This window comes from Hemiscyllium ocellatum, chromosome 24 (assembly GCF_020745735.1).
Source record: "Hemiscyllium ocellatum isolate sHemOce1 chromosome 24, sHemOce1.pat.X.cur, whole genome shotgun sequence".
In the NCBI taxonomy this organism is placed as follows: Eukaryota; Metazoa; Chordata; class Chondrichthyes; order Orectolobiformes; family Hemiscylliidae; genus Hemiscyllium; species Hemiscyllium ocellatum.
The window spans coordinates 13,530,696-13,553,089 of NC_083424.1; the positions used below are offsets into that span (position 1 = coordinate 13,530,696).

The following is a 22,394-nucleotide window of genomic DNA, read 5'->3' on the forward strand; positions in this document are numbered from 1 at the left end:
GCCAGGTGGACCTCAAATAATATGAGTTCCCTGATTGTGGCTGTTAACTTGGTCTAAGCGGGGAGGCCTGGTTGACAGATAGGAACAGCAGTGTCAGGGGCTCTGCTCACCCTATGAGCTGGCTCTGAGCTAGCTGGGTCAGTGTCACGTACCATGCACATGTAAATAAAGGAGGACTTGTTGGTGGGATATCGGCTTTTGGGGAGATATGAGAGAAAAATATACCCCTGAAGAGATTGGCTCACAACAGTCATCTTTGAGTTGGGGTAGGAATTTCTGGCATTACGCTGCCATTGAAGACCGGGCCCAGTATTTGTAAAAAAATGCATTAACTATTCAAGCCATACGACATTGGGGCAGATAAAAAGCAATGAGTAATTCTCCTGACCACTTGGGGACCTACAGCTTTTCAGTTACCAGGAGCTTAACTTTCCTTGAGGCAGCAGGTACTAAAACCTTTCAAGAATGGACAGATTTAGCTAAGGAATACCATGACCCCAAGCCTCCTCTAGTTCTGAGACACCAGTCCGAGAACCAAAGGAATCCATATCAGGATTTTTGGCAAGGTTGAGATGACTGGCACAGGAATGTAGTTTTGGTTTAACCCCAAGGGAGATCTGGGAGACCATTTGGTATATGGGATTAATAATGTATCCATGCAAAAGCACCTATTATCTGAAGCCCAGTTGGACTTCAAAGAGGCACTACAACTGGCTTTGACATTAGAAAATGCAACAAGTGGAGCTTAGGAGTTGCAGAGTATTCCAACAGAAGTGGACCACGCTCACCAGGCCACATGAGCTGAGGGACCAGTAGTTGAGTGAAAGCAATTGCATAGTCTCACTCAGGACATAGCCTGAACAGAGGGACTCTGAGTCAGCCCACAGCAAAACGCCACATCAAATCCTCAGTCAAATGGCTAAAATCTTCTCAAGGATCTGAGTTGGCGAACTATTGTAGTCACTGCCATTTTGCAGACTCAAGGCAGCAAAAAGAGTGCCACTAGGCCTGAACTGAGTAAGAGAATTCAGAGGCCATTTTCCAGGAAAGTGCACACCCTGGAAATTCCACTTACAGCTCATTCCGAATGGTTACGTTGCTTAGCAGCATCCAGATCAGAACCAATCACAATAAATATCTGGTTAAACGGTCACCCAGTTCGAAGAGAGGTCAATACCAGCATGGCTGTATCCAGTCTTTATCAAAGTACGCCCTGGACTTCAACCTTTAAATTTGTTTCAGGCCTCGGCCAGGCTGAGAATCTATACCTAATCATTAAGGGTACATCTTCAGTTCTAGCCTCTTACAAGGAGCAGCTGGTTTAGTTACCACTGATTGTAATGAAATGCTTGGGCCCAAGCTTAATGGAGTGAAGTTAGTTGAGAAAGGTTCACCTTGATTGGCTCAACATTTTTCGATTAGAAACTAGCAACCTGAGTGAAGTCCTAATTAAATACTCGGACGTTTTTTCAGGAAGGTCTAGGGACTATCGAGGGAGCCAAAGCCACCTTGCATGTTGACCAAGAAGCCATCCCATGATTCTGCAAGGCCCCTCCCAGTGCCATTTGCCTTTTGTGCATAAGAAGAGGCAGAAATCAGGAGGCTGGAAAGGGAAGGAATCATCAAACGGGTCCAGTTTGCAGAATGGGCAGCACGGGTCGTACTGAGTATGAAGCCCAAAGGGTTGATTCATCTTTGTGGGGGTTTCAAACATACAGTGAACTACTTCCTACAGCTGGTTAAATATCTAATCCCTCGCGGAGAGTACTTACACGCAAAGCTGGCAGAGTAGCCATCCTTCATGAAGCTGGAAATGAGCCATGCTTACCTGCAACTGCAATTAGATGAGGGTTTCCAGAATACGCTACAATTAATACCTGTAAGGGTTTGGACCAATAGCCGAACTGCTTTTTGTGTTATTGTCAGCCTGTGCTATTTTCTGGTGGACGCCGGAGAACATGTTACAAGGTCTACCCCAGATCACCATTTATCTGGATGATGTGCTAATAACCAGGAAGAACAATAAAGAGCATTTAGAGAACTCAGACATAGTACTTAATGTTTCTCCAAGGTGGGTGTACACCTCCAAAGGGAAAAATGTGTTTCGGCACTCCAAGTGATGTACTCATGCTGCAGATTCAACATGATAGAGTTACACCCATCGGAAGATGAAGTGAGAGCAATCAAAGGTGGCCCGGCCTGACATCTGTACCAGAGCATAGGTCTTTCTTTAGGTTGGTGAATTATTATGGAAATTAATCTGTAATCTGGCCTCCACCCTGGCACTCTTACGTCTGCTGTTGAAAAAGGGTGAGCCTTGGAAATGGTCTCATAGCCAAGACGTAGCCTTTAAGGAAGTGAAGAAGCAGCTGTCATCATTGAAGGTGTTGGCACTCTATATTCCGAAGGGAGTGGTGGTGATGACAGGCGTATGGTACCAGGGTAGTGTTGGCTCATCAATGGTCCAGTGGGGAGGAATGCCCAATAGCATAGGCTTCCTGGACTTTGGCTAATACTGAACAAAAATACACCATGATAGAAAAGGAAGATTTGGCAGTCATCTTTGGTGTGAGAAAGTTCTGCCAATACCTTTACAGATGCAAATTTGTAATAGTAATGGACCACAAAGCCATGCTTGGGCTATTTAACGAGGACATGTTGTCCATAGCTTCAGGTCAAATTCAGCGAAGGGCTCTTATTCTGAGTGCGTACATGTCAGAACAGCATCCACGAGACCAAGTGGCAAATACGGATGCCTTGAGCTGCCTCCCACTGGAGGACACTGGCACCACCACAGGGACAGTTCATTCTGGTTTCAATCTTCCTGGACACCCTTTCAGTCACTACTGACTATATCAGACTCTGGACACAAATAGATCCGGTCCTAGCAAAACTAAAACATCTGGCTGTGAGGGGGGAAACAAAAGGGCCATCGCAACCAGAACTGAAACCTTTTTGGACCTGGTGAGACCAGGTCACCTTAGAGGATGACATATTATTATGGGGAGCAGGACTGATTGTCCCTTGTAAAGGTCACTGCCAGATATTGGCTGAACTCCACCAAGGTCACCCAGGAGTTTCCAAAACAAAGATGTTGATGAGAGGTTCTGCCTGGTCAACAGGATTGGATGGCGACATAGCTGCATCAGTGGGGCAGTACCCAGAGAGGAAACAAAGTAAACGTTACTGCTAACAGGCTCCCCCACATTTGTGGGGATCGCCGGATAAACCCTGGACTCAGTTATGCATTGACTGTGCTTGTCCTTTCATGGGCTCTATGTTCTTAGTTGTTGAGGGTGCCCATTGAAAATGGTTGGACAGGCATAGAGTTCATTCATCAAACACGGGGATGATGAGTGCAAGGCTGTGAGCATCTTTTCCAATACAAAGATTACTAGAGATATTGGTCACAGACAACAGGCCATCATTTATCAGCAGGGAATTTGAGTATGTCCGAAAGTCAACTGGCATTCAACATACCATCCATCATCCAATTGTCGGGTGGAAAGAGCAGTCCAAACTTTGAAGGCAGGCTTAAAGAACCCTGATGATCCCTGATGAAGGGCTTTTGCTCGAAACGTCGATTTTCCTGCTGCTCAGATGCTGCCTGACCTGCTGTGCTTTTCCAGCACCACTCTAATCTTGACTCTAATCTCCAGCATCTGCAGTACCCACTTCTGCCTTAAAGAAACAACCTACAGCTTCAGTTGATATCAAGCTGTCCAGTTTCTTGTTTAATTATTGATCACCCCTCATACAACTACAGAGATAGCATAAGCAGAGTTGCTCATGGGGAGAAGACTCTAGACAGGTTAGATTTGATTTTCCCAGAACTGGGGAGTGGAAGGGTGAAACAGCATTAGGAACACCAATACCGGACACAAGAACGTGTTAGGCGAGAGAGGCAGTTTACTTCAGGGGATGAGGTTTGGTGCTGAAACCATGGAAATGGCCCTGCATGGGTAAGAGGCAAGGTCAAAGTGAGGGCAGGTCCCATGACATGCAAAGTTCAGGTAGATAAGGCGGTCCTTAACGAGCGCGCGGACAGGATGAAAGCTGCACCCTCTCAACTGGGGCAGGAGCAAAACATAGCCAGACTCTCTGAACATCCGGCAAGGCTGTCAGAACCCATGGGTTCTCCCCCTCTGCTTAGTGTCGAAGCAACCTCTGAGGACGAGATAGACATGGTAGATGTTATAACCTTGCCACTGTTCCTATCTGATTAAAGGGATGAATTTCTTCTGAGATACTCTGGGCAAAAGAGGTGGGCTACAGTCCGGTACAGGATCCAAGGCAGAGTCGTGGTGTGAAAACGCCCCAGGAGAAGCTACAGGAAAATGAACAGAGCTACATCTCAGGACTTAGAGGGGAGAAGGAATGTTGTGATTGGAACGAGGTCAGCCAGGTGGATCTCATAGAAAGTGAGTTCCCTGATTGGGGCTGTTTACTTGGTCCAATCGGGGAGCCCTGGCTGACAGTTATAAACAGGAGTGTCACAGGTTCTGCTTACTCTGAGAGCTGGCTCTGAGGAAGCTGGATCAGTGTCATGTACTGTGCACGTGTAAATAAAGGGGTCTTGATGACGTGATACCAGCATTTGTGGATTTATTACACAAGGAAGAAGCACAATACAAGGCTTGAATTTTAAAAGCCATTGGATTGAGACGAAAGGAAGAGTTGGGGAAAGAAAGGGAATCAATAGATTAGAAATCTGGCAGAGTATTGAATTTGAGGGAATGACGTCTAATATAATTTAAATGCAAGGAGTAAAGTGGCATTAGGGCCAGAGAATTTATCATTGGGCACAATAACCACCAAAATAAAATGTTTAGAATCACATTGAATATTTAGTCATTTATTTAAAACAAAAAGCTTGTCTTCTGATTTGATTTTCAGTTTTCACAGTCAAGAAGACATGATAGAAATTAAGGGGAAGGAAGATCTGAATACAAGCTAATGTCATGAGGTATGTGCAACAATGTACATTGTTAGCATCGTACAACTCAAAACCTATTTCACATACTACACATTCATATCTTATAAGTTTCCTCTTTACCACCACAGTTGAGTTTATTGAATTGTAATATTGTAATGATTTTTGAAGGGAAATGTTGGACTGAATCCGTTAATGCTATTTTCACCATGTGTGCCATGCTCAGGAACACTCGTAAATATCTTATGGGCGGCACGGTGGCACAATGGTTAGCACTGCTGTCTCACAGCGCCTGAGACCCGGGTTCAATTCCCGACTCAGGCAACTGACTGTGTGGAGTTTGCACGTTCTCCCCGTGTCTGTGTGGGTTTCGTCCGGGTGCTCCGATTTCCTCCCACAGTCCAAAGATGTGCGGCTCAGGTGAATTGGCCATGCTAACTTGCCCGTAGTGTTAGGCAAGAGGTAAATGTAGGGGTATGGGTGGGTTGCGCTTCGGCGGGTTGGTGTGGACTTGTTGGGCCGAAGGGCCTGTTTCCACACTGTAAGTAATCTAATCTAATCTTAATGTTGGTTGTGAATGCTGGTGAATATACAACACCGAGTAGACGTTAGTCCTGACGATGGAGGAGGGAAATGTTAGTTGACATCGAGAAAATGAAACCCACCTCACCATGGTACTTTCCATACCAGCTTGCTGTAAAGTGATTGGGAAAGGATGGGTTCAAGTTAGTATCAGCCTGGTTTCTGAGTCAAAAGATTTGGGTTTGAATGTAGCGCATGAGCACAAACCCTAGGCTTGCCATACTGTGGGAGAGCTGCATTGCCAGTGCTGGCTTCTTTTAGATGAGATATTAAACTACAGACATGTCTGCCTGGTTCTTGGGCGGATGTAAGAGGCTCCTTGACATTATTTCATAGAAAAGTGGAGGAACTCCCAACATTTTCCTCACCAATATTTGTCCCTGAGCCAACTCTCAAATGGAGAAGATTTAGTTGTCACTCTGACTATATATGGATTCTTGTTGTGAGCAAATAGGGTCACTCATTTCTGACAATAGCTATACTTCATCAAAGACCTAAGTGTCTGGAACAAATGAAAGTCACATCTATCTCTTAATGCCAACAGATTGCCAAATCATAGAATCCCTACAGTGTGGAAGGAAGTCATTTGGCTCATCAAGTCACACCAACTCCACTCAGATCCACCACCCAATCGGATAACCCTGAATTCCCTATAACTAAACCACCTGGTCTGCACATCCCAGACAGTATGGGGAATTTAGCATAGCCAATCCAATTAACCTGCACATCTTTGAGGAGCAATCCCACACAGACACGGGGAAGAGTGGAGTTTGCACAGTCACCCAAGGCTGGAATGGAACCTGGAGTCCCTAGTCCTTTGAAGCAGCGGTATTAACCACTGAGCACTGTGCCACCCAACTAATGATAATCTGAGAGTTAAATGTATGTCGAGTACAGAGGTATCTACATAGACGTATGGCACTGCCCAGTGTAGGACTGCATTTCACAGCGTGCCTGTTCTGCTCAACGTAACCTGAGGTAGCTGATCCCAGCTTTAGGTGGTTCAGGGAAAACCGGGATGAATTTTCAACTTGTCACCAAAGTCTCAGAGTTGGGGCTGCTGGCCAGCCATACGCTGTGGAAATATTTCATCAGCATTGGTTTCAGATTTTACAATGGGCAGCTGACCAGAACGCCCACATGGCAAATTGGTAAACAGTCTCACTGTATTTGATCTGTGTAACTTTGGGCACAGCATCGGTTTCTGTGACTCACTGTTGAAGAGTTGCACTCTAGCTATAGGTGCTGGGTAGTAAGTAACTGGGTCAAAGGGTTAATGCTAAAGTTATTTTTACTGATGTGATGTGCTTGCAGTATTCTTCATGCATTCCTCTGTTAACTATAGATCATGACATTGCTCTACATTGTTGCGAACACAATAAACTCTTGATGAATCCCCTCCCCTGCTGCTGAGCCAGGAGTTTGATGAATACAGGTCTCTGCAATTGACTCTGCTTAAAGTGTGAGCTATAAAAACCCTGAGAGGAAACAACTTAGTATCAGAGCTGTGCGTTCCGGTCTACAAAAGGTGAGTGTTGCCATGTTTGAGAAAATATGCTGTAGTTGCTACTTCAAATCATGTACAGGATGTGGGCCATCCTCCGTTGGAAGACCATAACAAAAAAATACTGGGGCAAAATAGTTGAAAGAGAGAAGGCCAGTGGTAGGACCTAGTTACATAACAATTATGACTCTGAAGAAGAGAGTTTTGTGTTATTAACTAAACCTTAACCTTGATTCCACAGTTGAAGCTCAGTGACTAGTTCTGTTCTGTGTAGTACAGAGGCGCTATGGAAAGTGCAAAAAAAATTTGCAAAGGATGATAACAGGGGATACAGTTATCTGAGAGAAAAAAATCAACTGTACAGGCTCTTTTCTCCAGAACTGAGAAGGTTAGGGGAACGATCAGGTACAAGTGATTAGTGTGCACTTCAGGGATTGATGGAGTAGATGTGTGAAAGATATTTCTATTTATGGGTAAGTTCAAAACTGGGAAGGGGGGGTCATAAAATCTAACACAGTCATTAATAAAAGAACACAGGCATGCAGGAAAAGCAGAGAGTTGATAGGCTGTGGAAATTATCACGACAGGGAGTAGTTCTGATGAGTAGTTTGGATGTATTTAAGGGGAAGTTCAATATTTTTAATGTGTGTGTTACATTTAGGGAGTCTGCGTTGCTATGGCAACTAGCACTTTTACATGCATGTTGTTGCCTCGAGCTACAGATAGTGATAGCTGAGACTCCAATTTCTCCCGATCACACAGCTGACCAGGAACCTCTCCTGCTCTTCCTGCCTGTCCCCGGCCTATCCCCAGCCTGTCCCCAGCCTGTCCCCAGCCTGCCCGCGGCCTGTCCCCGGCCTACACTGTAAGGATTCATGTTTTGCTGGATATTGATACTCAACTTGTCTGCCGTGTCATGAAAAGACACCGTTTGTGGTCATCAATTCCTGGATGGTACTCAAACCCAGAGGTAGGAACACTACCCACTGCTCCACAAGACCATCTAGATTTAAAAAAACCTACATGTGAGGAAAGGAATAGAGTAACAAGAAGATTGTGCAGACGATAAACTTTGGTATGGACTTGTTAGGACCAATGGACTGTTTCCGTGCTGTGGAGCCTGTGTAATTTTATTTTCCTTTGGTGTTGGGAGCAGAGTGTAAAGTAACAAGGATCTTTAATTATAATTTTACAGAAAAAACAGGAGTCGGCCATTCAGCCCCTCCAGCCTGCTCTGCCATTCTTGATCTGCCCCTTTGTTTTAACTCTTCTTTTGTAGCAGCTCCTGATAGAGGAGCAACAAAATTGCAAAATCCTTTTGGGTTTTGGGTTCAGTGAGTATGTTCCTGCCTCTGGGATTGAGTGCCACCCAGGATTCAATTACCACAATGTGTGTCTTCATAACATGGCAGACAACTTGAATATCAATACCCATCAAAACATGAATCCTGACAGCGCAGGCTGGGGACAGGCCGGGAACACGCCAGGGACAGGCCAGGGACACACCGGGGACAGACAGTAAGAGCAAGAGAGGTTCCTGTTAGCCGTGTGATTGGGAGAGTCACTGAGCTTCAACTGTGGAATCAAGGTTAAGGTTTAGTTAATAACTCAAAACTCTCTTCTTCAGAGTCATAACTGTTATTTAACTAGGTCCTACCACTGGCCTTCTCTCTTTCAACTACTTTTGTGGTGGGAGGGACCCAGGGGCACTCTGACTCTGGGTCGCCATTCCCTAATTAGAGCAGCAAATCCCAACAGGGAATCACTATCGGGTAAGCAGAAGCTGAGATTTAGGATGCTGTATAGCTGAGCACTAAAGTAACTAGTGGAGTCCAGGAGGCACAGTGCTCACAGTCTCTCCCCCATGGTTCCATACCTGCATCTTCATTCTCCTGGGTGAGACAGACAGATGTATTGGTTCAACACTGTACCAAGTCCTGAGGGTCCTGCTCATCCTGTTCTGGAACTTATTGAATCTGCTGCCAACATTACCCACTGAGGCATTCCAGATCAGAACTACTGCTCTCCCTCACACAGGTTAGAACTGGCCCTGTACACAGCTGACATTGTGCCTTCAATCCTGAGAAGGTGGTAATGTCAAACCATGGCAGTGCTTCGCCCAGAGTGCACTCTGATCAATGGGAATCAAAGGAAGACAGTTCTTGAGGGTAGGGTACAGTTGCACTGGCACTGGTGCCCAAAGAGTTCAAGCTTTACAATTGGATCTCTGCAATCAGAGCAGCATGTCACCTTCCAGCGAGGGTATTACAGCAGAGTGGTTACTGGGAGAAAGTGAGGACTGCAGATGCTGAAGAGTCAGCATCAAAATGTGTGGCGCTAGAAAAATGCAGCAGGTCAGGCAGCATCTGAGGAGCAGGGGAATCAATGTTTCGGGCATAAATCCTTCACCAGGAATGCTGGGGGGTGGTGAGTGGTCTGAGAGATAAATAGGAGGGTGGGAGTGGAGCTGAGGGGGGACAGGGTATGTGGGATGGTGATAGATGGATGCAGGTAGGAGGTGCTTGTGATAGGTCGATGGGGAGGGTGGAGAGGATAGGTGGAAAGGAAATTGGATGAGTAGGTCAGTTCAAAAGGGCGGTGCCAAGTTGGAGGTTTGGATCTGGGATGAGGTGTGGTGGAGGAGAGATTTCGAAACTAGTGAAGTCAATGTCAATGCCATGTAGTTGAAGGGTCCCAAGGCGGAAGATGATGCATTCTCCCTTCAGATGTCGGATGGCGAGAGTTTAGCGGTGTGTTTCAGGAGGGATGTGACTACACCAAGGGAGTGCAGAGGAAGTTCGCCAGGATGATGCCTGGGTTGGAAACGACAGAGGGAGGTTGGATAGGCTTGGGTTGTTTCCAACAGAAGACTGAGGATCGATCTGATTGAGGTGTAGCAAATTATGAGGGGGGTAGACAGAGTGGGTGTGGGGCAGCTGTTCCCCTTAGCTGGAGGGTTAGTCATGAAAGGACACAGGTTCAAGGTGAGGGGCAGGAGTTTTAGGGAGGAGATGTGAGGAAAACGTTTTTATCCAGATGACGGTCTGGAATGCGCTGTCTGGGAGGGTGGTAGAGGCAAGTTATCTCTCATTATTTAAAAAAGGTTCCTGGAAGAGCACTTGGAACGCCATAACATTCAAGGCTATGGGCCAAGTGCTCGTAAATGGGATGAGGTTGAAGGTCAGGTGTTTCTCACATGTTGACGCTGACTCGATGGGTTGAATGCCCTCTTCTGCACTGTGCAATTGGATGATATGATCTAATAAAATTGGTTAAATATTAGAAAATGAAACTTTTGAAAATGTATGGGAAAGCCCTTGTGAGTAAGTGCTAAATCATGATCCCCTTTCTGGAAGGTAACCTGTCACTCACTGCTGAGGCTCAAATGACAAAAATGCCTGCTCTTGGCTCTTTTTGATTGAATAACTCTTTCTCATAGCTTGTACAGGCCTACTGTTGTATCTATCTGTGGAAAAGTGTGCTTTACAAGGCAGCAAACACCATTAAGTGCAGTGTTTAATCTAATCTCATTCTTTATTTGTTCCAGGACTAAGCCCTAAATATATATAAAATTCAGGATGTCTCACTGTACCAAGCTCTCCAGTCACTGGAAGGTAAGGCAAAATGCACTGGGATGATGTTTGTTACTTTGACCCAGACATGGTCTCTCGTATTGGAGCCTGTCCCGTTCTCATCTCCAGCTCAGAAAGATATTTGTGTCAGTGGTCCTCAGAGTGTGCGATCACATGCCCTGCAGTAACCCCAGTATATGCCCACCAGAGTCACAAAGCTGGCATCCCACAACCCCATCCATAAAACCCAAAGAGACACCCTTCAGGATATCAGTAGTCATGCAATGCAAAGCCCAATTAATGAACTGTGTGCAGGCATCGACCTTAGATTAAAGAATGAGAAGTGGATCATGGGTCAACAGGCAGGATGGAAGCTGTACCAAAAGGCCACATATCCTGCCCGGGAGCTCTCCTGAAACCTGCACATGGGTGACTTGGTCAGCTGGCCAGGCCACATATCCCACCCAGGAGCTCTCTTCAAACCTCTACATGTTGACTTGGTCAGCTGGCCAGGCAATATACAAATCCTAGGAAATCTCCTCAAACCTGCGCATGTTGACTTGGTCAGCTGGCCAAGGCAGCAAGGTGGCAATTGATCAATTACCCAGGATCAAAATAAACAACCTTACAGTTGGCACGACTCTTCTGTTCAGGCTCAGATCCAGGTTCACTGGGCACTACCCCCACCACCTGACCGGGGAATGTTTCAGGAATTAGTCGGGGCAGTGGTTAGTCTATAACTGTCCTGATGAAGGGCTCCTGCCCAAAACGTCGACTTTTTCTCCTCATACGCTGCCTGACCTCGAAGGCTGTGCTTTCCCAGCACCACTCTAATCTTGCCTGAGGATCAGATGGGTAAGTGCACTGCCTCACAGGCCTCTGGTGCATTATTGTTTCAAACCCCTTATGCATTTCACATACACACTTAGGATTCACGTCTACACACACCTCAACCTTGCTCCACCTTCAGAATTAAAACAAACAGATCTCAAATACATCTGTCCAAGCCATTGTGTTCCTGAGCCACCTTCTGAGACACTATTGCTCAAAACTGGTTTTGTTCCTGTGTGGATAAGGTTATCCTTGTCAAGACCAGTATTTTCAGCTCCCGCATTCCAGACTGCCCTTGCGAAGTGATGGTAGTGTCTTTTTCAACCACAGGTCATTCTGTTACAACATGCGTCTGTCAACGTGAATTCTCTGTAATGCAATTGATGAGTTGGGGACACTTTTTCTAAAGTGCAAACTTTTAAAACATGTTGGATGTAAGCAATTACTTGGCCAACATTTTAAACACTGTTTGTAAAGCATGATTTTTCTGTAATGTGGGATTGCACAAGAATGCAACCATCGCATTATGAAAGAACTGACTGTACTGCAATGTTTGAAATTTATTATGCATTTATGTGCTTGTGTTTGCTTGTGCGTGTTTGTGTGTCCGTATGTGCGTGTGTATGTGTGTGTGCACGTGTGCATGCGTGTGTGCATGTGTGTATGTGTATGCACACGTGCATGTGTATATGCGCATGTGTATGTGTGCGCATGCGTGTGTATATGTGTGTGTGCGTGTGCATGTGTCAATGTGTTGCCACAATGTGTGTGTGTGTCAATGTGCTGCCACATTCACATCATTGCTACATTTAACAAGCCAGAACTAGCTTTGGCACATGGAAGAAACATGGAAAGGTCAGCTAGCTCAAAACCAAAAAGGCCCTAATCAAACTAAAAACAACATGAGATGTTTGGAAATCTGCCAACTTTAACCATGAGGCTGCATCGTGACAAGCATGAAGGGAAATGGAGAAAACATGTCTGTTTGTGCATTGTCTGAAAGGGCAGTTTCAGTTGGTAGCCAAATTTAGACCAAAGGAAGGTATTGCTGTTTTCAACTCCCTGCCCTGCAGTAGCTCCAGCCCGTCCAGAAGTCTGCTAAATAACGGCCACATAATGATATGTAATTGCAGTGAGCAGGCAGTCAGAGGTAAATAATATGCTGTGAAGAAATTAAATTGCTCGAAGTAACTAAATCTAATTATATGTCACAGTCCTAATGGGCTTTTACTTGGAGTATGTTTTCTGTGTTGCTTTTTTTCCATATCTTGCGATCACAAAAATCCTTAAATAACATTTTAAAATTCTTTTGACGGCTTTCATTAATTTGATGATGTATGATGCAATGGTCCTGCTGGGGTTTCTACGTGAATTTGTCTGAGGCCTACAGTTACCATGGCAATTTTCTTAACTGATCTTTTTGTCTAATTTTCATGCTGGTACCCAATATAAACCATCTGTCATTCGGAGCATTCATTTCTATTTACAGTTTGTTAAGCTGCTCTAAACACTGGGCAAGGCACCCACGATGACTTATTTCCCTTTATTTATTCACGGGATGTGGGCTTTGCTAACTGGGCATCATTTATTGACTGTCTGTAACTGCTGGGCTGCTTGATAGGCTATTTCAGAAGCAACTGAGAGCCAGCCACAATGCTGTGGATCTGCAGTCACATGTAGGCCAGACCAGGTGATTATGATAGATTTCCTTCCCACAAGGACATGAGGGATCCAGATGGGTTTTTCCCAACATTCTGCAATGGTTTCATGGTCATGATCGATTCAGCTTTTATTTAAATTGAATTCATCTGTCATGGCAGGATTTGAACTCAGAACACTGACTGAGTTTCTGGATTTAATATACTAACAATAAAACCACTTGGCCATCACCTTTAACCAGCAAGGTTTTACAGGTGAAAGGCCAGCAGTACATGTTAATTAACTAGGTCTACCAGTCCTTGATGATATTTGTATTAGCATGGATCTCACGTAGATTACAAGTTGTGCGAAACCACCGCAGTGCAACCTCCTACTGGCAGTAAGCTATCCAGAGCACCTCTATGGTTTCCCCTTCAAAAATAAGCCTACGGTCGCATAGTGACCTGCACAATTTTTTTAAACATCTTTAATTCTCACATGGGTGCCGCTGACTGTGCCAGCATTTACTGTCTGTCCCTAATTGCCGTTGTGAAGGAGGTAGAGAGCTGCCAGCAGCCTTCAGGCTGTAGCACACCCTCAGGGAGGCAGTTGGAGAGTTTTGACCTAGCGCCCCTGAGGGAGCAGTATTTCATTCTGATATAGGAGGGAGACTTGCAGCTGATGCTGTCCCTTGTCCCAGTAGGTGATGAAGATCAAGGTTTAAAAGGAGGAGGCTTAGTGAGTTCCTTATATTTTGCACATGGCTTATTGTAGATTTAATATTACAATACACCTCACCGTAAGGGATGGCATGGTAGCTCAGTGGTTAGCACTGTTGCCTTACAACACAAGGGACTTGAGTTCAATTCCACCCTTGGGTGACTTATGGATGTTGTTGCCTATTCTCCCCGTTTCTGTGTGGGTTTTCTCCGGGTGCTCTAGTTTCCTGCCACAGTGTGAAGATGTGCAAGTTAGATGGATTGGCCATGCTAAATTGCCCATAGTGTCCAGGAATGTGTAGGTTAGGTGGGTTAGCTATGGGAAATAAGTCAAAAAGTGTGGTGCTGGAACAGCACAGCAGGTCAGGCAGAATTTGGGCATAAGCCCCTCATCAGGAATGAGCTCATGCCCAAAACGTCAACCCTGCCTCTCCAGCATCTGCAGTCTGCACTTTCTGGGAAATGCATGGTGACAGGGATATGATAGGGGGTTGGATCTGGGTGGAATGCTCTTTGGAACATTGGTGTGGATTTGATGGGCCAAATACCTGCTTCCACACTGTAGTGATTCTTTGTAACTCAAAATAGCACTGGATTGTGATGATAAAACACTTTTCACTGTATCTTTCGAGATATATGTGACAATAAAATCATTCATTCCTTCATTCATCCACGTATGGCCTCACGTTTGGTCAGAGGTGAGGCTTAAATGAGGAACACAAGGTAATTAGGTAGAGGGGTGTAGGGAAGGAATTCCAGAGGTTAGGCCTGAAGCAACTGAAAGACAGCCAACAGTGGTGGAGCAGCTAAAGTTGGGAATGCTCAATAGGCTTGAATTAGAGGGAGGACAGGGATTTCTGAGGGTTAGGGGCTTAATGTACCACAATTCATGTATTACTGGCTTCAGAGCTATATCAAGCCTGTATTTCAGCCCAGAACTTGCAGCAGATGGGAATTGTTGTGAAATATAGAGGCTTCCCGCAGAGCTTGCTGTTTATTTCTACTGGGTTTTGACAACTTTGCTCCCAAATGAAGGTGCATATTTTGTCCAATCAAATCAACGCTTAATTCCACTATAATGAAATTCACAATCTAATCATCTTTGTTCCCCTCGCCCGCTCTCCTGCAGATCATTGTCTGGGATGAGGAGTTCTTCCAGGGCCGTCGACATGAATTCACGGCGGAATGTCGCAACATGATGGAGTTTGGATTTGAAACTGTGCGGTCCATGAAGGTGGAAAGTGGAGCGTGAGTATCTGGATCGGAAACAGCGTGAGAGATTATACCACAGTGAGGTGTCACAGAAAGGAACAATGCTGTTTAAACTCGACGCCCTGTCAGTGTATCTAATGTTAACTACTTTCACTCTTCAAAATCAGTATCTCTCTCTGAGATCTTACACTATACATAGAATATGCTGAAGAGATCTACAGGTAGATCCATATGACATTAACCTTTATGTTCCCTTTATTCTAATAATCCATTGGTCTTAGAATAAAAACAGAAAATCAGCAGGTCTGGCAGCACCAGTCAAGAGAGAAGCAAAGTTAATGTTTCAAGTCAAATGTCACAGAATCACTGAAGTGTTACATGTAAGAGGAGGTCATTCAGCCCTTCGAGTCTATACTGGCTCTTCAAATGAGCATCATTACATACTATTAACTTCCTACTTTCACCCCATATCCTTACAGAGGGACAGGTAGTGGTGAGGAGGCAGGGAGGCTGCAGAAGGATTTGAACAGGCTGGGCGAGTGGGCAAAGGAGCGGCAGATGGAATGCAAAGTGGGAAACTGTGAGATTATGCACTTTGGTAAGAAGATTAGAGGCGTAGGTTATTTTATAAAAGGAGAAAGGCTTCAGAAATCTGAAGCACAAAGGGACTTAGGAGTCCTTGTACAGGATTCTCTTAGAGTTAACATGCACGTTCAGGTGGCAGTTAGCAAGGCAAATGCAAATGGTCGCTTTCATTTCAAGAGGGCTAGAATCCAAGAGCAGAGATCTACTGCTGAGGCTGTATAAGGCTCTGGTCAGACTGGGTTTGGAATATTGTGAGCAGTTTCAGTCCTGTATCTAAGGAAAGATGTGGTGTTGTTGGAGGGGGTCTGAAGGAGGTTTAAAACAATGATCCTGGGGATGAAGGGCTTGTTATAGGAGGAGCAGATGATGATTCTGGGTCTGTACTCAGTGGAGTTTAAAAGGATGAGGAGAGATCTGATAGAAACTTTTCGAATACTGAGAGGCCTGAATATAGTGGACATGGAGAAGATGCTCCCAATAGTATGAGGCACGAGGTGCTGAGGGTGCAGCCTCATGGTAAAGAGAAAGAATTTCTTCAGAGAGAGCACGATAAACCTATGGAATTCATTGCTGCAGAAGGCTGTGAAGGTCAAGTCATTGAGTGTATTTAAGATAGAGATAGATAAGCACTTATTGATAAGAGATTCGAGGTTATGGGGAGAAGGCAGGAGAATGGGGTTGAGAAACATATCAGCCATGACCGAATAGAGGACTCAATGAGCTGAATGATGTAATTATGCTTCTGTATGATCTTATGGCATTATTTCTATCTAAGCAATCACCCCGTACTCTGTTAATGCCTCAACTGAATATGCCTCCACCAAACTTCCAGGCGGTTCATTTCATACTATCTCCTTTTGCAAATCACTCTAAATCTGGGCCCTCTCTTTCTTGATCCTTTATAAGGAGGAATAGCTTCTTGCTTTCTACTATAGCCTCCTCATGATTTTGAAAACCTCTGTTAGATCTCCACTTAGTCGTCTTCTCTCTGAGGGGAACAGTCGCCATGTGCCTTCTGCAAGGAAGTCAATGGTACCTGGAGAAAGAGAGATTGAGTAACAGCAAGTCCTGATGAGCTTTCCAATAAACCTTTTGGACAGGGGGCACTGAACTGCAATCCCTGTTTTTCCCTTCACCCATAACACTGCGTTCTTTTGTCTGTATGTGTGTGGAAGGGGTTTTAAAAGATGCTAACCAGTTGAGTTATATGTTGACAGCTCATAATTGCTTAACTGTCACTAGAATCTATTTACTTGTAACAAATTGTAATTCTTGTTATGTGCTCTGTCAATCTGGGTCTAAAATACAGGAAAAGTGAGGAATTCTTGGATACTTTGATAAAAATCTTGAATGTTTGTGAGGATTCTGGAAATAGAGGAGTTCGATTTTCAGCACGCCATGCTAATGAGATGTGACAAGATAAACAAGTGGAAATGAACAGGAATGGTGAAGGGCAATGTATCTGGATTTCAGAAGAATCGTGGATGGAAAGCTAGGGTTTTATGGTGCTTAAACGATGCAGATCAATATCCCACATTCAGGACATCAGTCATATAGAACCGGTTAGTCGAGACTCCCACCATTCCTCATATCGGAGCCTTTCTTCATGTCAAAGACAAATGCAGAGCTTTGAAGGATAATCAAACCTGCTTTGAAAGGGACTTTGAAATGTGTGCTAGTGAGACTTACTGGGGATTGTTCTGACCTCCTTGTATTTTCTCTGTAGCTGGGTAGGTTACGAACATGCGGCCTACCAGGGGCAGCAGTTTGTCCTGGAGAGAGGGCAGTACCCACGCTGGGACAGCTGGAGTGGCAGCAACTCCTATCACATCGAGAGACTGACCTCCTTCCGACCTATCGCCTGTGCTGTAAGTATCCCGGTGCACACAACGTGCTCAAGTCAAACCTCCGACTTCTTAAGCAGTTCTGAGCACACGTACATGATTAGACACCCAGAGAATCTAAAATCCACCACCACAAACAGTGGATGAGGCAAATAGCAAAGATATCTTTCAGAGGAAGCAAAATCTACACAAATGAGAAAGGATATGTAAAATGTATTGGTGAGTTTGGTTAGGCAGCAGCTTCATGTTATTCACAGATACATTTACACGGCAGAGGTTAAATGCCAAATACAGTCATAGAGATTTACAGCACAGAAACAGACCCTTCAGTCCAACTCGTTCATGCTGACCAGATATCCTAAATTACACGCACCACCCTCTGTGTGAAAATGTTGCCCCTTAGGTTCCTTTAAATTTTTCCCCTCTCACCCTTACCTTTTACCCTCTAGTTCTGGACTTCCCCACCCCAGGGAAAACACCTTGTCCATTTATTCTATCCATGCCCCTCATGATTTTATAAACGTCCATAAGGTCACCCCTCAGCCTCTGATGCTCCAGGGAAAACAGCCCCAGCTTATTCAGCCTCTCCCTATAGCTCAAACTTTCCAACTCTGGTAACATCCTTGTAGATCTTTTCTGAACCCCTTCAAGTTTCACAACATCCTTCCAATAGGAAGGAGACCAGAATTGCACACAATATTCCAAAAGTGGTCTAACCAATGTCCTGTGCAGCCGCAACATGACGTCCCAACTCCTGTTCTCATTGTTCTGACTACTAAAGGAAAGCATACCAAACATCTTCATCTTTATCCAATCTACTGCAACTCCACTTTTAAGGAACTATGAACTTGCACTCCAAGGTCTCTTTGTTTAGCAACACTCCCCACGATCTTACCATTAAGTGTATAAGTCCTGCTAAGATTTGCTTTTCCAAAATGCAGTACCTCACATTTATCTGAATTAAACTCCATCTGCCACTCCCTAGCCCATTGGCCCATCTGGTCAAGACCTTGTTGTACTCTGAATAACCTTCTTCACTATCTACTACACCTCCCAATTTTGATGTCATCTGCAAACTTACTAACTATACCTCTTATGTTTGCATTCAAATCATTTGTATAAATGACAAAAAGCAGTGGACCCAGGACCAATCCTTGTGGTACTCCACTGGTCACAAGCCTCCAGTCTGAAAGGCAGCATTGCACCAGCAGGTTGATCTCAAAAGCTGGAAACGTGTGTCACTAGAGGGGAAACGTTTAACTGTGGGGGATCGTTACAGAATAAGGGGCCACTCATTTAAGGCAAAGGAATTTCACCTCCCAAGGGTAGTGCATGTCTGCAGTTGTCTAGCCAAGAGAATGCGGAGGTGAGATCACCAGAAGTGTTTGAAGAGGAAGAAGACAGCTCTTTGAAATATCGAGGAATTGAGGGCAATGAATAGATGGTATGGAAACAGGAGTTGAGATTAGCGCAGATCAGTCATAATCTGATAGAATGACAGCTGAGGTTTGAAGGCCTACTCCTGGTCCTATTGCTTATGCCTTTATGATAACAAAGTGTTACACAAATAAGTTGTTATGATTTGCTTCTCACAGAACCACCGTGAATGTCGGATGTCCATGTTTGAGAGGGAGAACTTCCTGGGCAGGAAGGGTGAGCTGTCCGATGACTATCCTTCTCTACAAGCCATGGGCTGGTGCAACAATGAAGTTGGATCCTTCCGAATCCACTCCGGCGCGTAAGTGTTTCCAACAAGCACATGAGACAACTCATTCTCCCCAATATCTAGTCAGTTTACAGACCCTCCCCTCGAGTACAGCTATAATCGTAATGCCCCTATAGCCTGAGGGGCTGCATTTTACCACAGTCTTCGTGATTCCAATATCAAGAACAAACAGGGGTCCCATGTCCACACATTCTGGCTCTGAGCTCAGGGCTATTCCTGGAGATTATCCCCTAACTATCTGCAGCTCACTACCACCTTCTCCAGGGAAGCTAGGGATGGGCACTAAATGCTGGTTCAGCCAGCGACATCTCATGAATTAACTTTACAAAAAAAACTACCTCTGAGATTTCATCCAATTAAGGATGGTGGACAGGGTGTGGCTGCTGCTTCCCAATCAAGGGGCTGGCAGCTCTGAAGCCCTGACACCTCTACCAGGAGAGACCGCCATTGTTGTGGCAAGTGAGAGGCGAGTTCCTCAATGTGGACATTGCTTGGCAAGGTTAGTCTAAGTAACAGGGTCTAAGCAGCTGCTCCAGTGTGGTATCTGGAGCATCCTTGACTGACTGTGGCCCCCTATTGTTGGGGCATGGAATGTGCAGTATTACGCCCCCTTCTCCCCGCCCTACACACACACACAAACACACACACACACTCCTGGGCATTGCAGTGTGGCTGTCTCTGTAAATGTGACTGCTCCTCACAGGATGGTGTGTTCAGAAATCCACTGCCTGACAAAGAGACGGGCAATGAATCCACATAAAAACCCATCACTAGGAAACATTCTCAATGACAGGACGCCATTAGGAAATTATCCTAACACTGCTGTCCACCATTTTCCCAGCCCAGTCCACCTTCTAGCCCACTGGACAGGAGTTTAGAAAACCTTCCTTTCCCATTACTCCTTTCACCTCCTTGTATAGAGATGTTCTGAATTCTTGACCTCATGATGACAGAATCTTACCACCTAGGAGGACAGCCCATTATGCTTGTGCGGCTTTCGAAAGGAAATTTCCAGTTGACAGCAGTTTCCTGTTCTCACCCCACAGCGTTGTCTTTGCACTAAAATACATATCCAATTACGCGCCCCACAATATGGATTTACAAAACCGTCAATAATCTGTTTGTTCTTCCAAATGCTCGAATTTTAATGCAACCTACGTTATGCTTGCGAGTCTTCTCACAGCTGTTTAGCAAGAGGGTGTGAATATTCCCTCCCTGGATCCCAGTGGGCAGGAGGTCACAGTTTAAACTGCGCACACTTTGACAATGTGTAATAATCTTACTGAGGAAAGCTAGCTGCTCTGAAAATAGAAATCTTACACTGGGACAAAAGCAAGAGATCGCTGTTGGATTTTTTAGGCCAAGTAGCAAGACCTTTAATCAACTCACTTTGTATCTGAGCTGCACACGAAGCTTCTTTTGAGTCTTTAGGACTTTCAACCTTAACCTAGTCAGCACGAGAAATGCAACTGACAAGCTGAACATTCTCAGCAGTTAGAGCTCTGCCATGATTGATGCACAAGAGATCACTTTTTGACCCAAAATAATGAACATTAAATGGAGTTCATTTTATCATTATGACGCAAATTAGAGTATTAGATGTTAGCGGGTTAGTACATCATCCTTTCATCATTGTGACTGGAATTCAAATGTAGTGCGTTCCCAGTAACAGTCTGTGGCAGTCTACATAATGTATCTTGGATTGCACATTGACAACAGCGATGAGACTGACAGGGAAAATCAGACTGCAACTCCTGAGATCCACACATTCACAGTAAAATGCTAAAAATCACACAACACTAGGTTCTAGTCCAACAGCTTTAATTGGAAGCACTAGCTTTCGGAGTGCCGCTCCTTCATCAGGTGCTCTGAAAGATACTGCTTCCAATTAAACCTGTTGGACTATAACCTAGTGTTGTGTGATTTTTAACTTTGTACACCCCAGTCCAACGTTGGCATCTCCAAATCAGGACAGTAAAAGGCAGCATTCTGGAAGTCACGGTTGCAGATACTTTGTATCCAAAGGGTATGTTGTAGCAAGCCTTGCTGAGAGAGCCATCAGGGAAATCAATGCACTTACATCAACTTGCACCACTGAAGACACCAAAAATGTTTGGGCTTGCATAATCATGGCGAGATGAGTTTTTAAAAGTGTGATAAAGGATAAGTACTGACAATCTTTCTGGACCTGAAATTCTAATTTCACAAATGTAAAGTCTGATTCCTTCAGGCGTTAATTAAACTTAGTGATTTTGGAAAGAATGAAACTTTTAAAAAAACGTTTATTTTGTCTTGTCTTGAATCTTATCTCTCTTTTAATCTTATCCTTCTCTTCTTTTGCCCTTAAATATTTAGCCTGGTTCCGTGCATGGTTCAAATTTAATTTACTGTTTAATGGCTGACTGATGATTCTTCTCGATATTGTTTAAAGAGCTCAGATACTACCCCATGTAGTACCAGCTGCTAGATTAGAGCCAGTCTCCACTCTCTCGCCCACAAAGCCTTTGAGGACAAGCTGCCAATAGAGTGAAAAAGGGCTGGCCTTTCACACTGGGGGGGGAAAAGCCCAGCTGTTACCCTCTCAAGAAGTGCAAGGTGTAACAGGTATCAAAAAATGGTTCAGCTTGTATCTTATCTAAGTAAGTAACATGACAGTAACTGACCCAGTGAAATTCAATTTGATTGTCTCCCCTCCCCAATCTCTACCCCCACAGATGGGTATGCTACCAATATCCAGGTTACCGCGGCTACCAATTCATCATGGAATGTGACCGTCACGGCGGAGAGTACAAACACTGGAGAGAGTGGGGCTCCCACGCGCAGACATTCCAGATTCAGTCCATCCGTAGAATCCAGCAGTAAAATGAACCCTGATGGCTGTGTCCCCACAGTCTTGTTTTAACCTTTGAAACAACAGAGAAATTACAAAAAGAAATAAAATTGCCTTCTTTGTTAAAATGCACTTGTTTGGTTTCATTAGTGTCTGAACAGGGAATGGTGTAAAAGTGGTCTTGCCACCAAGCGAGACCAGTCTTCAGACTCTGACCCTGGTGGTTTTAAATTGAAGTTCTAAAGGGTAAGCAGTGCTGACAGGAGACCGTTAGTGTGTGAGTCACTTACAATCGGTGATCCTGTCTCCAGCCCTACTTTTATATAACAGGGCAGTTTGTCATTTCTTTACACACACACTCCAAGCTCAACGCCATCCAGGCTAAAGCATCACACCATATCACTCTGAACCATTACCT

At 44.7% G+C, this 22,394-nt stretch overlaps 1 protein-coding gene across 2 annotated transcripts; it reads left to right on the forward strand.

Moving 5' to 3' along the window:
• The first annotated feature begins 6,891 nt into the window (after positions 1-6,891).
• cryba4 (crystallin, beta A4) lies at positions 6,892-22,056 on the forward strand. 2 transcript variants are annotated; one of them, XM_060843928.1, is made up of 6 exons: positions 6,892-7,043; positions 10,567-10,633; positions 14,909-15,027; positions 17,303-17,444; positions 19,016-19,158; positions 21,861-22,056. In XM_060843928.1, the coding sequence occupies exons 2-6, from the start codon at positions 10,598-10,600 to the stop codon at positions 22,006-22,008; spliced, it is 588 nt and encodes a 195-aa protein (XP_060699911.1). In that variant the 5' UTR covers positions 6,892-7,043; positions 10,567-10,597; the 3' UTR covers positions 22,009-22,056. The 2 variants fall into 2 exon arrangements, with proteins under 2 accessions (XP_060699911.1, XP_060699912.1); XM_060843929.1 differs by lacking the exons at positions 6,892-7,043; positions 10,567-10,633 and adding an exon at positions 12,492-12,572.
• The last annotated feature ends 338 nt before the right edge of the window (positions 22,057-22,394 follow it).

Coding starts and splice junctions, on each gene's coding strand:
- cryba4 (XM_060843928.1), top strand. CDS start 10,598: ATGTCTCACTGTACCAAGCTCTCCAGTCACTGGAAG. Junction 15,028..17,302: donor ATGAAGGTGGAAAGTGGAGC/GTGAGTATCTGG, acceptor TTTTCTCTGTAG/CTGGGTAGGTTACGAACATG. Junction 17,445..19,015: donor TCCGACCTATCGCCTGTGCT/GTAAGTATCCCG, acceptor TGCTTCTCACAG/AACCACCGTGAATGTCGGAT.